This window comes from Strix uralensis, chromosome 2, assembly GCF_047716275.1.
Source record: "Strix uralensis isolate ZFMK-TIS-50842 chromosome 2, bStrUra1, whole genome shotgun sequence".
Lineage (NCBI taxonomy): Eukaryota > Metazoa > Chordata > Aves > Strigiformes > Strigidae > Strix > Strix uralensis.
In genome coordinates this window covers 79,147,519-79,164,966 of record NC_133973.1, presented here as the reverse complement: position 1 = coordinate 79,164,966, position 17,448 = coordinate 79,147,519, and the positions used below count along the sequence as shown (strand labels likewise).

The 17,448-nt window shown below is 40.2% G+C and overlaps 1 protein-coding gene across 7 annotated transcripts in view; it reads left to right on the top strand.

Annotated features, from left to right (window-relative positions):
* The window catches only part of MBNL2 (muscleblind like splicing regulator 2), a 112,593-nt gene extending 95,646 nt beyond the window's left edge, over window positions 1–16,947 (top strand). For all 7 annotated transcript variants that reach the window (XM_074859400.1, XM_074859399.1, XM_074859403.1 and 4 more), the window contains one exon: window positions 14,001–16,947. In XM_074859400.1, the coding sequence (XP_074715501.1) occupies window positions 14,001–14,015 (15 nt within the window). In that variant the 3' untranslated portion in view covers window positions 14,016–16,947. The remainder of the gene's footprint in view (window positions 1–14,000) is intronic.
* The last annotated feature ends 501 nt before the right edge of the window (window positions 16,948–17,448 follow it).

Sequence of the window (17,448 nt, the reverse complement as noted above, 5' to 3'; positions counted from 1 at the left end):
ACCTATTTAATTATCCCATGGAAAAATATTGCTGCAAGAGTTTATTTATAATAATTTAGGAAAAATATACTACCTCTGAAATACACACTACTTTCTTAAAGAAACACAAACAAGTCCGTTTTCTCTATTTTCTTTGAAAGGCTCGTTTGCCAGCATTGTGGTGTTTGTGCTTCTAGCATTTTCATCAAAAGAGGGTTGTCGTTTTGTGTGTTCTTTTCTGAGAGCTAGCTTGTTTTAATGAACTTGGGATGAGGAGGAAGATGCAGCAAGAAAATGGTGCATTTCACTGTCCTTCCCAGAACAGCGTCTGCAGCAGAAAATTGATGGGTGGTATCCAGTGTAGTTTTGTGATCCCAAAGTGGTGACAGAGTGACTTGAAGATGCTAAGGGACTATGAGAAAACAGGGCGGTTTGGGGAGGGGGTCAGCTGGGGACCCTCTCCAGCACAGGACTGCAGCCAGGGCAGCTCCACCACCTGCACTCCTGAGCACCAGTGAGGCCAACTGTGGCTGAAGTAGAATAAATACATGTATACCTACAAGAGGGCCAGTAAGCAGTCTTTTTTTTTTTTTTTTTAGTTAATGGGAATACTTTCACATGAGTAACTACTAACTACCACTGGGTAGAAATAGGTGTGCTTTAATGCACTTTCTCATTTAGCAGTATAGCAAGCAGAGCCCCTCCTTTCCCAGTGCAGATTTTGTTTGCATTGGACAATCAGAGCATTTTAAATTTAGCAGGAGTTGTAAAAAGTGTCTGCCTGTATTTATTTAGTTGCATATATTTGTGTATGTGTAGACATAAAACTTCATGCTGAAATTAAAGGATAGTTTAACACTGGGATGGGTTTCCACTTGTTTAACTTCAGCCATTTGGAAGTTCGGCATCCAGTTCATCTGCTTTTCTAGAAGTCCGTGTTAGGGCAAGATGAATTGCCCTGGAGGGTCCTGCCTCTTTCTTTTGCCTGTGGAAGGAGCGTAGGTGCATAACCAAAGCTCTGCACCACTGCACATGGAGGAGACAAGTCCCACCCCAGCAGCTTTTCTTGTTGGCTTCTGTAGCATGTGCCATCACTGTCTTTTTCTTCTCACTCCTGTCTTTGTTTTAGTCACTGTAAATCTTTAAAAGCTTCTGTAAAAAAACTCTATTTTAAAGTAGGGAAAGTAGTAGTAGTTACTTCTTCTTCATAAGAGGCAAATCTCCAAGTTTGCTGTTTATCTACAACCTCCTAAGAGTTGGAGACAAAGCTACCACACTGGGAAAGTCCCTATAGTAGGTCCTAACTCTCAGTATTTCTTTAGCCCAAGAAACACAGAAGAAGCAGGTAATTAACTTGGGTTAAGACTTTGTTCATGGTCATAATGTCCTTTGTGTCCTCTTGTATGGATTTAAACTCTCCTGTGTATTTCAGAAAAGGACTTTTTTATTCGCATCTAGATAAAATTTCCTTTCCTGGACTGTGCTTTACGTATCTGTGGGATATGGTTTCCTCTTTCCAGTGTCTCTACTGCACTTTTTTAACCAACCTGCAGTCTTCAGCCTGTCCCACTTCAGCTCCCATGGCTTCTCCTCACAATGCCAGGCATGAGAAGAAAGTTGTAGCAGGACTTAATCATTTAGCTCAGTATCATTTGACTTAGTATTCTGCCCTGAGGAAGGTCTGTTGGACTTCTTTGGGTTGAGTGTGATGACCCAGGTATCCTTGAAGCACCAGTGGAAGGAAAAGTCAGCATTCCAAAAGTTACAAAGTCTCAGCTGATGGCTAAAAAAACCCTAAAAACTCTGTTGGGTCCAGTAAATTATTTAGCATGTGCTGTCAGCTTGTATTTTGAAAAAAGATGAACTGTGTCTCATGTGTTCTATATGTCCTTTCTTTTTGAAAATAGGAGGCTCAAAATGTGCCTGCATTGAACACACACAGTCAGTCATGCTTGGCCAGCAGCTCTATGCGTTGTGTGTTCAATGTATGGCATGAGGCACGTGAGAAAATTGTGTGGGGTTAAAGGCTATACGGTAGTACATCCATGCAGGGTGGCACAAGTTAAGAATATATGGAAAATTGGAGACTTACGGAAGTTAGGTTTAAAACCAAAATAATTTTCTTGCAGAGTTCTTCAGAGGTGGGAAGAATTGCTTTGGCTCAGTGCAATGAAAACAGGATGGAGCAAAAGTGCTTTAGCAAACCCTGTTTTACAAATCCTGATTGAAATCTAAGTCGGTTGATACAAGAGTTGCTGGTGTTGCTGTTCACTGCGTGTGGACATCTTGTGAGGGGGTGTCCCCACTTACTCTAGCTGCCAGGCTGTGATGAGAGGGGACAGAGGGGAGGACTTCAGCTTGGGATTTCCACTGAAAGACAGGTGGACTTCCAAAGGTATGTGAGAAGTCCAGGAGCATGACCTGTCAGAGGTGAGAGATCATTCCCCTTTTCCTCTTTCCCCCCTTCACAACTGCTCCAGCCATTCCTACCAGAGTGGAGCTGGAAGCCACAGCTGCTTAGCCTTGCTTCAGAGTTAGATCCTTCATAAACTTACGTTCAGTTGTTGTTTGGGGATGCTGACAACATTTTCTTGGAAGATGGAACCAGCAAGTAGTGTGAAATGATGGTGAGAAGCAGCATTAGGGCATGTATATGGACAGTTTGGTCCTAGCTCCCTCTAGTGCATGGATGTGGGCAGAGGTATGTAAAACATCTTATTTAAAATATTAAAACAGTAATTGTGTGTAAATAAATACTTGAGAGATCTTTAACAAAGCTTTTAATTATTATTCCTGTAGCTAGTGGACTAGAAGTACTCAAGCAAGCAAGGAAACTGTTACCTGCTCAGCTTCACTCACAGGTTTCACAGAGAATGACCTATCCTAGCACTATTTTAGAGAGGTATTATTCTGAATTCTGGGACTGAATTTCAATTTTGAATAATGCCAACACCTGCTTTGGGGGCTTTAAATTTCTAAGTAGAAAGCCTTACTATTGCTTCATTTACATACACTCATTGGTGAGTCCTATAAGGATTAAAAGATTAGGACTCTGCCCAAAATCAAGACACCTAAGTGTTGCTGTCTGAGTGTGGGTGTGTACATGCCAGCTAGAAGTTTAAGTATCCATTGTAGACTGTGAAGGTTATCAGCACAGTCAGATGAAGTCTGGAGAACAGTCTGGCTTACCCTTCAGAACTCATTCAGTTGCCTAAACATTTGTCTACTAACGTTTAAGATTGTCCCAAGATAACCTTGGAAGTCTAGGTTACCCAAGACATTTTGACAAGCTTGGCAGATGCAATACAGGACCTACAGACATATCTGCACGGTTCTGAACTGGCAGGTGGATTACAAGCAGGAGACCTTAGCCCAAATGGTACTAAAAGCCTGGTGAGCAAATGACCTGAGCCTGCAGTGGGTGATCACATGAAGCGATCTCCAGGATTTCTTGTCTTACTGACTAGATTGTATCACCCCACTGACTGCAGCAGGATGTTAAGACACCAGCATTTCTGTGTCTTAATCTGTGTCCTCAAGCTCAGTGGGTGCTTCCTTAGTTCTTGGTTATTACAGGGCAACTACCAAGTTCCTGATGGTTTTAAAGAAAATAGTATTGCTCACATCACTTCAGTACAGAACAGTACATGGTTTTATTTTCTGTAGCAATGAACTTGGGCCAAAAACTGACAGTATAGAAATAGCATTACAGAGAATGCTCTATAAAAAAGTTATTTAGTGACAACATTATTATACTGGTTATATGACCTTTAACCAAGAAGGAAAAATTCAAAGGCAGATCCAGTAGAAAAATGAAATACTCATAGGCTGTGTCTGAAAAGAAATATCAGATCAACAGGCTGTCTCATGCTAAGGCTTGTGATTATCTAGCACAGCTGTTTTAAATTATGCATCAGCGTTCACACTAAATTAGGTGGCAATTATGCAGATATTAATTATGAAATCATTCAGTAGCCTTCAGTCTTGTCAAAATCTGTAAAAATACAATGAAGTGAAAATAAAAATAGTTATGTTACATTCAAGTGCCACAAACAAAAAGACAATTAAAATATTTGCCCCGGAATTCAAAAAGTAGTTAACATAGCATAAAATACAAACATGCCAAATGTTTAACGGGGATTTGAGGTGCCGTGCATGGCAGCCCCCTCAGGAGGGAGGAGAGCTGGGACGTGCAGCAACACAGCACCTCTCCTTGCCAAGGTGCTCACAAAGGCAGCCGCCACTCCCAAAGGAGGCAGATTCTTCTTAGACCAAAATGTCATGTGGCACCTATTCGGCTAATTTTTGCTTCAGCATAAAGCAGAAGCGCCAGTTGCTCTCTCTCTTGCAAATATTCCCTGGTGTCCCCAAAAAGGGCTTCCTCTCCAGGCTACCCATCTAGCCATGGGAACCATTCTGGTAGGGCAGAGGGATGTCCTCAGCGCTGCTGACAATGCTTTTTCTGTCTCGTGTTCCCTTTCTTCCTTGTGGAAACCTACTGAACTTGTAAATGGGGAGAAGAGTAGCAGTATACTGTGAAAATTATTTGAAAAATCTGGAAGGTAGTAGGAAACAGCCTTTTTTGTTGATTAAAAGCAAGCTTTTGAGAAGGAAGGTGGGAAGGGGAAACAAATGTTATTTACATCTTTAGTGCCAGTATACATTACAAATGAGAGCCTATGCAAAATTCTGGTTAGTGATTTGAAAAGCTTTAATTGCAGTTTCTAAGGGAATGGGGAAACAGGTAGGAAAGCACTTCTGCTGTGAATAATAAGTATCTAAACAATTTTTCTCTCTTTTTTTGACCAAAAGTTTTGGTCTAAAAGTTTCATAAAGTCCCAAATTAAATACTCCTGTAGAAAATTCTGTTTGAGCAACAGAAAGGGCGATTTGAATCTGACATGAAAAAGTCAAAAAAAGGAGATGGAGGAACAGGTTCCTTTCTCAGAGATGTTATCAGAGGGATGCTTACAGGGAGCGAGCCCTAGGCAGAAGAGTGTTGGGCATCTAGCAAGCCCATGTATGGTGCCATGCTGCTGCATGTAGAGGTACGAGCAAGCCTTGGCATCTGGGATGCAGGACTGGACATCTCACCTTGCACCTGCACCAGGCCAGGAAAATGAACTGAAATGATCCTTGATCATGAAAGAGTCATTTCTCTAGAGAAGGTATTTGAATAGCAATAGGTTGTCACAGTAGGAGGCAAACTTAAACCACTTGCTGCCTCTTTCATGCTAGACACCCAAGAATCACAAGCCTCAATTCAATCAAGTTATCTAGTCTGAAGACACTGAGTTACACGTAAGTAGCTGTAACTTTCAGAATTAACAGTTTGCAGACTCAAGAAGTGAGAGTTTCCAACCTTAAAGCCCACAACAAATCTCAAGCAGTGTCAAGAGCCTTTGAATTGCCTTGAAACAACTGACGTTACAAAATACGTGGCAAAACTTTGTTTTCTTAAACTGTAAGGCAGTGAAGAAACAAAGCCAAAAGATTACCCTGGAAAATTTAAAGGAACTCTATTTTAGGTCTCATGCAAACTTTAACCAAGTCTTTGTTTTAATAACATTTTTTGGTCTCTTAAGATAGCATGTTGTTTCTGTATAGATGATGAATACTTCTGGCAGGCTTTCATACAGAGTTTTAGATCACATGCTTATATACAAGAAGCCAGTGGGAAGAAATGGAAAGTCTCTGTTTTGGTTTTTTTTTTTTTTTTAGAAACTCCCTCCTCACACACCCCCACCCCTGTAGAGGACTGAAATCTGACTTCCTCTGATAGCCTGCTAGATGGCAGTATCACATAACATGAGCAGTAAGCAAAGGCAAACACTTATTTCTTTTATATAACAAAAATCAAGACATATTTCCCTTTCCTGTTATAGACTGGCTTAGCTTTCATATCATTGCAATTAGAAAAATGTATTTATATTTGATACGATAACTTTGTTTTGTGTTCTTGCTTTCAATTATTCAACAAATGATACTTTGACAAGTTGAGTAAAAGTCTTCTGGGGCATATATTTCTTATTTAAACATAGGAAAATTTTTCTGAGGTCAACTCATTTTGTAGCATTGGGGAAAAATGAGTTAGTTTCATTGTGCTTAGCATATACACACAGCTCATGTGAGTCTGGTTTTTTCCATCATAAAATTTTAACAACGCAGTGCAGAGCTCCAGTTGTACTTGTTTGGGATTCTGTTCTTTGAAATAATTGCATCTGGACATCTCTAGCTGTTCCAACTATTTTCCCTTGAATTAAACGAACATGATATTTTTATCTCAGTCTATGATTTGTTGCCCGCCAGAAATGCCAGTCTTTGGCTTGGAGTGTGCAGAGAGCTGCCCACATAACTGCAGTGGAAACATCTATTTATTTATTTATTTGTTTGTTTGTTGTACCTGTTATGACTTTCAGCTTGAGGCAGGGATTTGTTAACTCTGACTGACTTCATTTTTGGTGCAGTATTATCTGCAGTGACACACAATAGTATGTATGTCTGCTTATGTGAGAGTATTCCAGTAAGAAGAAAATTAAGGAAGCAGTAAGTAGTCAAATGTCAGGAACAGTAGGATTTCCTCAGAGAAGTTATAAGTATGGTGAGTTTCATGAAACTGATGTGTTATAAGTGTGGTGTCCGATGAGTAACCTTGATGAACATAAGTTTGGTACCTTTCTGTGTTTAAGTTCTGGATGTTACAGTGGACTGTCTCTCACTTGGAAGGGAGTCTGAGCTGGAGCACCAGGTTTTGGGAGAGGAGAGGTTTCAGGGCAGTGGTTACTGCTGGGGAACCTGCAGTAGTGCTGGCCATGCTCTGCGTGCAGTTGCAGTGTTTGCCTAAAAGGGATGCCATCTGTGTAGTGGCAGCCTCATCTTGCATGATTTGGGCGTGAATGATGTACAAGAGGAAAATATGAAGCAGGTTTTGTTAAAAGAATAAGAAAAGGCTAGGTGAGGACACCTAAGAAAATGCAGGCTTGGAGGAGTAACACCCATACAAGAGGAATACTGGCACTTTCACAGGTAATGCACAAATTTTACTCCTTTGTGCTCTCAGTTCCTCTATGTAAGCCTATTCTGGCAGTTTCTTAAATTCAAGAAGAGAAGGAAAACGACCTGAAAATAGGAAGTGAAAAACACAGATGGTTGCAGTAGTTCAGACCTGATGAAAGGTAAAATTGAGTGGCTATTCAAAACAGTCGCTGTACGGGTGCTCCTAAATATTACAGCAGTGGTTTTCTCATTTCTAATGTAGTCTGTCTGCTGCCTATGCGATTAGTTTAAAATAGATTTTGGTAGAATATATTAGACTATATTATGATCAATTTTTAGTACTGCATTATTTATTACTTTAAGGAAGAATAAATAGAGCCAGATTGCTTTCATTTTTAAAACAACTAGTCCTGTTTCTTCAGAGTGAGTAAATACCTATTAAGTTGAACTTAAATATTATACATTATTACTTGAGTGAATACCTATTGAAGCTCATAAGCATGCTAAAGAGTTGGCAGCACAAGTGGCTTTGGACTCTTTTTCAGGATCTTGTGAACATTAAATGAGAAGAATGATGCTGTTGAACCCGTGAGCCCTTTGGGATCCCATAGCTGCCTTGATCTTTTCTTTAGATCATCATGAAGAGCTGGATTCAGACAAAGTCTTTGTCAGCTTTATGATAACCTGATGGCCAACAGCTTGTACCTGATGGAATGAAAATGTACTAGCAGGTGTGTCCACTTCAGCTTGGACATCTGACCCTCAGCTATTTCCAGAGGCATATCATCAACATATGGGACAGGCAGAACTGGGCACACTCAGATTTAGGGATGGAGCAAGGCACCGGAATTACCGTGGCAGGAGATGGGCTGTGAGAAAGCCAAGCAAATAGGACCTCTACCCCTCAGAAAACACCTGATGCCCCCCATATTAGTCACCGTATGGGCAGGCAACCAAGGAGATCATCTGTGGCCTAGACATCTCACCCTTTATATACAAATCAGAGGTCACCTTACTGATAAGCAGAGTAGACAAATGTACTGGGGATGCATTGGGTTAATGGAGAAGCAATAAGATAAAAATCCTCCTTCAACCCTGAATTGAGGAGAGGTCCACAGTTAGTGAGAAAAACAAAGCACGTATAGATTAAATCATAATATGCTGGAGATGAGAATGAGGTTTCTGGCCATCAAGAGAGGAGGAGTAGCAAAGGAAAGAAGCCAGCGACACAAGGTGGAGCTCAGTGTGTTTGTGAAAAGTGATGAAATGTACGGCAGTGGTAGTAGGGGTAACAAATTGCTTTCAGCAGGTCCCTCCAACTCTGTTAGTAGTTCCTCTAGGTTTTGTTTGGCAATACATTTATTCAGGTTTTTTTCTTTTCAGTGTTTGCAGATGACCCTGTAGAAGGACACTAGTTTGACAGGGGTAGAAACCGGTGACGATGAATTTTGAAAGTGGAAAGGGACAAATGAGTGAGGCAGGCCTGGGGTTAGATGGGTGCACAAACATGCAAACATACTCGGTAGAGACAAGGAAGGGGGGCTCTTGCAGCAGTGACAAGACCTGCAATGTAGTGCAGACAGTAGGTTAGGAAGAGGCTTCCAGCGGGGGATTACAGCTAGTGCGAGGACCAGTAAAGGAGGAAGGACAGCAGCTAAGGTGGGAGAGATGGGGCACATGTACCCAAGTACCTTTCCACCCTGAGCACTGGGAGCAGACAGGATGCTTTTAATGCAAGAGGGAGTTGGAGTCAGCTGGGCTGTTAGCCAGTCAAGGACAGGGGCAAACCCCGTCCCTTGGGGGAGTGTTGGTGGGAGTCCTGGGGTGGGGGATTGGAAAGAGCTCAGGTTGGTGCTCCGTGGAGGTGCTGCTGCTGCTGAAGCTATGGAGAAATAGGAGGTGAAAAAGTCCATCTGTAAGGCTGTGTAAAAATAAAGTAAGACCAAGCATAACTGATACTATAGTGATTGCTCTCAGTAAATATCTGAATATTTACTCATCCTTTTCCACTTTTGATTTAAAAAAGAAAAGACTGATTTATTTTGAAGAAAAAGAACGACACATGCCACAAAAGAGCATTCTAAGAGAAAATGAAAAATAAAGAGATGGAGACATTTCCCAAAGGCATGGGGAAATATAAATAGTCTTGGGTTTCATGTCAAAGGGAAGAAATACATGGTGTTAGTTTTATTTTTAGAAAGCAGGAGAAGTTATGAGACAGCCTGATATGAGCTGGCTGTCTGAAAATATCTGTCATTTTTAATGTATACCCTAGATATATCTGACCAGTTTGCTACTTGTGTGAAAAACATGAAAATAGAAAATGTCACTGTGGAAGGATTCATCTGCCCTGATGCGGGTGTCTAAAAGTTAAATACCTCAGTGTGAACTGTTTGCCACAGACTTTTACATTTGGTGGAGGGGAAAAAAGCATCATGACTTGATAATCTGTCTCATGCTAAAATAAGTTGCCTGAGGTAGGCTAGGAAGATGTAAAATAGGGTGACCAGCTGAGGCGTACAAGTCTGAAATCATCAGAGATGAATCTTGTCTACAGGAAGCTCCTATTACTACATTGCTTTTAAAATGAAAGGTTGAGCAGTCTAAAATGTTTACTATGTATGAGTTCATTTTTGAAGGGATAAGGGCTTCACAGTGTGGAGGTCAAACACGATCTTAATGCCCTTAAAATATATTAATGGTTACAGAGAAAAGTGTGATTTGGAGAAATAATTTCAAAACTTCTGAAAGAGAAACATGTCAGAGGTAGATGCAAAGTTACGTTTTCCAGCTGATCCACTGTGACAGATCTATAGTTGAACAAGAGTTCATGTACATTGAATTCATGCAGAATGGTAAATCTTCTGTATTCATCGTTGTATTAATAAATCTGGAACTGGAAACAGAATTTAACACAGAGACAATAAAGAAGCTTCGTGAGTTATAGCTTAAAAACAGAAAATCTCAAGCCAAATGGTGTTCTTGAAATTCCTAGTACCCAGTTGTGATTCTAGGTTATTTGTTTAATTCTGTGAAGTGTATGAAGTAAAGCTGTGCACATAGTAACCTGGGTGTCAAAAAAGAGTTCACAAAGGTGGAATTTCCACCTTAATTTAAAAGAGATTCTCAATTTTACTTTTTAAGTCTTGAGACAATGACTGATCTCAGCCGCCTTTGCTGGGTCTGAGGAAACCCCAAGCTGACATCAGTTTGTCTGCTGCATATCATGGGTTGGTAGTTCAGTGAGAAGCTGAAACCATTGGCAAGTAGCATCTCTCTTGGTTGTCATTTCCATGGATGACACTGCAGAACTGCATCACCCATAGGAGCATGGCTGAATTTAGGGATGTTCTGTGTTGCACAAGGGGCTTAATGACCACTGTGGTCACTCAGAGGTCCTAAAGGTAAAGGTCTGAAAGAGTCATACTCTGATAGAAAAGAGAGAAAGTCTTGGCATTTGGGAGCTGAAAACGTCACCTCTAAAGAGCTGGAAAATTTTGAAGAGCAGATGCTTCTTGGCTGTTAGAAAGTAGTTTGCAGAAATTTAGGCTCACTATGTGTTACTAGTTTCAGTGAGGTCTAGTAACTAACATTGGCACAATTTTTGTGATTTTAGTCTAAAGAGTAGCCAGCTTTCTGGCACTTCAAACAGGTACCAAGCAAGAAGGCAATGGAATGTGTACCCTATGTCTGTGACTGCCTCCAGAAAATGGCCTTTGCTGTTATTAAATCTTCTGTGCATTACTACCCCAGACTGTAAGTGCCAGGCCATTCTGCTTATGCTAGAAATAGTGTTCTTACTAGATCTCTTACTGCAGCAGCAGAAGGTGTGTTTTCTGGCATGTCTGTATGCATACCTATGGATCTTATTCATACAGAGCATGAGAAAATGCTTTCCCATGCTTGACCTGTAGGCCTTTGTACATGGCACAATGCAAACTCATTGTATAGTCCTATTTTTCAGGGTTTTATGCTTATTACTATGGTAAAAATGTCAATACATTATATCAAGTTGCTGTGAAATATAATGATATAATAGTGCAAATGTGACAAGTCATATATATGTAAATTTGAGATGTAATTCTTCAAACAGTAGTGAACATGAAGGTTGCTGGACCTATTTACAAGTAACGAGGGAGCACAGACTCTGTAATAAGTGTTTGCAGGGCTGTCCCTTTGTCAGTGTGTTCTGCGCAGCTTCTCCTTTTTCAGCGTGCAAGCAGTGGAGCAATTAGCAGTGATGCAGACTTAAGATAGCCTCCATCTTCCATCACAGTTTATTACTTCATTTGTAGATTAAACAGAAGAGGTTTGCAGTGTGCTTTCCATGTAAAGTAGCATTTTATGTTTCTCTGTCAGACACAGTGAAAAAAACAGTTGCAGAAGCTGATACATGTGTATGTAGTTATGGCAGAGTTGTGTTATCTTCTGAGAAATAGGGTGTGAACGTATAATTAAAGACTACGGGATATGTTTTACACTTTGTGGATAAGGTTAAAAAAAATGTAGTTCCACAGTTCTGTGTCTCCACACTGGAGAAGCTTGTTCTGAAGGAGAGACTGGAGGGTTTTTTCCTAGGAGGACTCCTACGTGTACTAGAAATAGCCGGGGTGCAACATGCCCTAGTTACATCCCCTGCACGAGCGGCAGCGTGGCGAGGACGATGCGGCGGGAGCCAGCCAGCTCTGGAGCCACTGGCAGTGGGAGAAGCATTGGTGGGCAGAGCTCCAGCTGCTCCTCCTGCACCCGCAGCCCCATAAACAGGACGTGCTCTCACACAAAAGTAAAGTGTTTACATTGTCTTCGCTGTTTCCTGAGTTTCAAGAGGAGGGGAGAAACGGCAGGAGTAGGGACAGGGCGGTGGAAGTCCTTACCTGGGCTTTGCCGCTGGCCAGAGCAGGGCAGAGAAGGGGTCCCTGATCTTTCACACTGTCCAGGACGCCTCCATCCTGCCCAGCACGTGGCAGGGTGAGTTGCACTTGGGTTAATCAAAGCACTAGGGATAGTCTAACCCTTTTCCCAAGAAACAGCCTGAGATTAGGCCTTCTGCCTCCACTGTCATGCATTTTGGGGGAATTGGGAGCATCAGCCTTGAGGGGCTGTTTGACCTTTTAGGACATCTCGGCATAAGGGGAGTGATCTTGTCTCCCTGTACAGGAAGAAAAAAGCTACAGGAAAATGCAAGTTTATCCCCTCAGAAGCTGGCAGACAATGTAGGCAGCTTCAGTGTCTGAAATTCTGGGTTTTTACACTGAGTAGATTTCAGGTTGTGTCCCATTAAATCAGACCTTAGGATCCCTTAAGTACACTCGTGTGATTATGGCTAACCCAGTATAGCTAAAGCTGCTTTATTAATTACATTGACATGTTGGGTTGTAACATGCTAAAAATATCAGTGCTGATAATCTTGGTCACTTCTTATTTTCAGCATGGCTGCGTTCTTTGTACATACTGTCAAATCACCGTGCTGCATCTGAGCCAGGGTTATCACAGGCAGGGCTTTATTATTTCAGCAAGGGTATTTCTTTGTTATTTCAATAGGAAACAGAAGATAGGCGATAAGCTAACAAACTCACAATGGGTGGAAGTTCATTAAAAATATATGTCCTTGTTGTATGTATGATGTATTTAGATGTTAAGCCCTTTGGAGCAGCAGGTGTTTGTACAGTGTCATTACAATGGGACCTCGCGTGTCACCAGATTTTCAGTGCTGATGGTAATTGAAGATGACTTTTTGGCATGCCAGCAAGTTAGGTGGGGTCAGGGAGCTGGTCATTGGGTACAGAGAGAAAGGCAGTTGCGGTTGTGAGGTGTGTTAAAATGTGACCGGGCAGGGGACTGGAACAAGTGCCCTTCACGCAGAGGCGAGTGTGTTTCTTTTAGGCAATCTGTATGTCAGAGGTAGTATGTTGCTAAAGTTATTTTCAAAACACCTTTTTTTTTTTTTTTTCCTTTTAAAATAAATATTGCATTAAGCAGCGGTCTAGCTTCGTAATACACAAGTAGGTCAAACTGCTGTCATGACTGTCTTGCATACCACCTACAAATACAGCTCAAAAATATGTCAAGTGCCAAATTAAACAGGAAGAGCAGGCAATGCACTCTAATTCCTTGACTTGTGCTTAAATCTGGAGCACAGATTAGCAATGGCGTGATAAAACATCACACCCCTGGCTTTTGACATCACTTTCACCAACAGCTGTTTCAGGCAGGTGATGGAAATCTGGACTGTTTCCCAATACTGTGAGCAGGTTGAGTCAGTTGGTGGGCACATTGTGCATTTAACCTTCGCAGTATCGGAAGCACGGGAGTTTGAATCTGTGAAATGGTTGCTTCACCCTCAGTTTGAGACATTGTGGAGGTAAAGCAGCAAGGTTACTGAATAGCTAGGCACACAGAGGTACTGTTATGATCAGCCCCTTGGATCCCCCGACATAAGGAAGCATGAAAAAACCTCTCAAGTTCGCTGACCTGCAGATAATTTTTTTAGGAAATGAGCAGCTGCTAAAAGTGCATTGAAAAGACACTTGAGCTTCTTGAAAACACCCAGCCCAGTACATTTTTTTGCTTGTTAGTGGTGAGGGTCCTTGCCTCCACCGTTTGCCCTGGTTGTTCCTGACTTTGTGGGAGCAGGGTGGGAGCTGGAGAATTGTACCAGGCACCAATGCACTTTTGAGCTTCCTGGGGAGGTGCAGGGCTGCTTCCCCCTCCACTGACAGCTGGGGCACTGAGGGTGCACACCCCACCTACAGCCAGGCCCTTCCTTTGTGGCTTCGGCGCCATCTCCAGTATTTTGACATGTAAAATACCCCTTCTGCATCTTCTCACACACGTGAGGAAGTGTGTGGGAGGAAGACGACCAGGTTTGTGAAATGCAAACGCCTCCCAGGCAGCGTGAGGATATGGGATGCTGTCCCATATGGGATGCTGTACTCGAGCTTAGTTAGTCCAGCGCCAGCCGTCTGGGTGAACTGCTCTCCCTGCATCACCTAAAAGCACGATCACGCTTTCCTTTCTCTTAACAGATAATCCTGAAATAGCCAGCAGGAGCGGAACGGAGTGTCACGAAGCCTCCCTGCGGACGGCCAAGCACGGCTACTGTACATACTACCCCGTCTCCTCCTCTCTAGAGTTGCCACAAACTGCATGCTAAGTCAAGAATTTGTTCTTATGGACAAATCACAAACTCGAAAAAGCTAGTGCTGCTATGTCATATATGAATATTAAATATGGTATGCTTACTATACTCCAACCTAAAATAGTTAACTACCTGATACCAGCTGTGATGTTTCAAGACATAAAGGGTAACATTTAGTTTTAAAGATTTTCTAAGCATAGTTTAATTCTTGCAAATATTGTCTTTTCTCCATAACTATACCTAACGGAAATGGTCCAGTTGAGTTAGTCTCGTGAGATTCAGTGTTTATGGATCTTTCGAGCTCAGCAATAATTAAGTTGTATTGGCTAAAAACTTATCCCAGTTGCAGGTTTAATTTTCACCCGAACTATGATTGGGGTTTTTCTTCTCGGTTAAAAAAAATCTTGGTTTTGCTCCCCTAGCGAGTTGATTCCAAGACAGAGGAAGTGAAACGCAGCCCAGTGTCCTGCACAACACCCTGCCAATCTGAATATTTTTAGCCAGAAGTCCAAAGTAAAGCACAAATTCTTTAGATGCACATGGTTGGTGTTTGACTTGTATGGAGAAGTTGCATTTGAATCATAGCAGAATAGCAGAAGAAAATTTAAAAATTTTGCACAGTATGAACTTCATACCCCTTTCAATCCCCAAAAGAACAAAGTCTTGAGAATATTATTTTACGAGTATATTTATAATGTTTTTAAAAGAGACTTTGCAGAAGTGCCTAAATTTTGTCACATCAGACTTGATGAAAGTGAGCCTGATGCCAACAGTCAAATCTCACCAGAAGCGAATAATCTTTCAAACTCATAGTCAGGTTACCGAAAAGATCCAAGCTGTTAAGAAATAACTTCTACGAGTGTAAAATCAAACAAAACAAAACAAAAGACCAAATTAAGAAAAGGCGAAAAAGAAGGCTGTAGATGAAGAGATTTGTATGATACTCTAATTTAATTAAAATTCAGTTGAGTCACTGAAACTTCGTAGGTGACTTTAATCTAGACTATTAACTGAACACTAAGAATGTAGAATGAGATTCAGTTTAATAAATCATTACTGTATTTACATTTTTTTAATTGGATTATAAGATTGTAACCAGATTAGAGTGGAGAAAAAAAAATAGTTCTTTTAATTGTTTTTCTTTAAAAACATATTTTATGTCACAAAAGTATGAAGATATCTTTAATACAATTATATACATGTTATATATACATACATACATATATATGGATGAAGCAGATTTTAATGTTGTTTACTTTTTTAAATACTTTGTTGATTTACAAGGTAATTATATATGTATAATTAAAATTTCATTTGTTTGATTTGAGATTTGTTTCAAGCACTATTGTACCAAATATTTCATATTTCACATTTTATATGTTGCACATGTATCACATAAATGACATAGTTTTTAAATTATTGTTTAAAAAAACAAGACAGCTGTTATAAATGGATATTATGTATAATTGTTTGCAGCATAAGTTTTCTATGTGGACATTATTAGTGATTGCAGTATTTTAACTTAACCTCTTCAGATTGATTGTAAACTATTTTAAACTTTGGCAGCACTGCCTGTTCTGAACGACTGAAGGCACTAACCATATAACTATTTGTCTAGGAAATTATTTTCCGGGCTAAATCTTGTTTGTCCGATGTCTAATTACTATCTATTTATATATAAAGCTGGAGATTGATCATCCGAAAGAAAAAAAATAATCACAATTTGATTGTAAAATTAACATAGTGCTTGTAACGTTGCGTTAGTTTTAATTTGTGGAAAAATAATGTATCTTAACTTGTTACTTTAGCAGTTAAGGTATCACCATTATATACTATTAAAACACTAATATTTGTAGACTTTCTCAGTCATTATAACTAGGTAGTTGACACTGCAACTTGCCTATATCTGTCAAAGTTGTTTTTATTTTTTTATAATAGTTAATTTAGGCATTTGGGTAGCTTATTGTATAATACTAAATGGTAAATTATCCATGTTGTTTAAATATTTTATGTAGATAACTCTTCAAGACATTGTTTTGTGTGAACTTTTTATGTTTCAAAATAACTGTTATTCTATGTTTTTTACAATTAATCCAATACTACTATTTTTTGCCCATGGATGACACAGCTTCAGATACATCAGGTCTTTCATCCAGATAAACTGACAGACAAAAAGAGAAAATGTATTTTTAATAAGAGATCCACTTTCCGACTTTATGACTTTGTAATATTCCTGAAAACTGTACAAGTACAAACCTATGCTAACAGTAAGGAGGCAATTACAGAGATGTGCAAATACGTGTACAACAGATTCTGCATTTTATTTATTTATAAAGTAATTTTATAGACTATTTCAAAATTTGGGAAGATCTAAAACTATTTTTCTGTATAAATATTATTTGCCAAAACTTTGTTTATATTTTAAAAAAAGTCTAATGAAAATGATTAAATTTTAAATGCTTTGTTTAATTAAAAAAAAAAAAAAACCAACAAATAAAACCCCCTAAAAGAACCATGAGATGGGCCAACACAGAGACAGTGAATAGCGTAGCTGGGACATGATTTCAAGTGACTTGAGGTGTCTCAGTGTTTATTTTCTTCAAAGGATACAGCACCTCACCAAAATACCTTTTTGTTTGCCTCTCTCATCCAACATAATTGACAAACGTGTACGATGAATATTTCGGTAACAGTTAAAAGAAACCCCTCCATTCACTCTTTTTCAGCATATAACTACTAGTGGTCTGTTAAATAGCCATTCTATTTCTGTTGTGACGTTAAATTCATTCACCCAATGTACAACCACTGAAATAAAAAGAAGCATTTTAAAATGAGAGCGGAGTCACGGTGATCCTTTCTTGTGACGCGGCTCTGGGAAGAGGGGTCTGGGGTAACAAAAACAGTCAAAAGAAAGTGGAGGAGTCTTTAAAAAGTATATTTTATTTTTATTTTATTCTTTTTTTTCTATTTTATTCTATTTTTTCCTTAATTGCATGTTCAAGTAACAAATCCTTAAGTGCAATCCCCAGGTGCGGGACAGAGGTAGATGCTATGTGAGGAAGCATGTACTCTTCTCCCCCTGGAGACGGCGTGCTGAGGATGCCGTGCTGCATGGCTTTAGCCCCTAACAGGCCTTTCGTGCCCTTTCTGCCTGCCCGTGCATGCTGGGATGCAGGCAGGCAGTGGTTATCTCAGCGGTGTGGCTCGCAGATGCCTAACCGTTGGGGGATTTTTTCACCAGTGTATCCTCTGCATCCTCTTTTCTTGCCTACATCTCAGAGAATATTACACCAACCAATAATCCCCGTACTCTACTGGTTCCTCTGGGGAGAGCA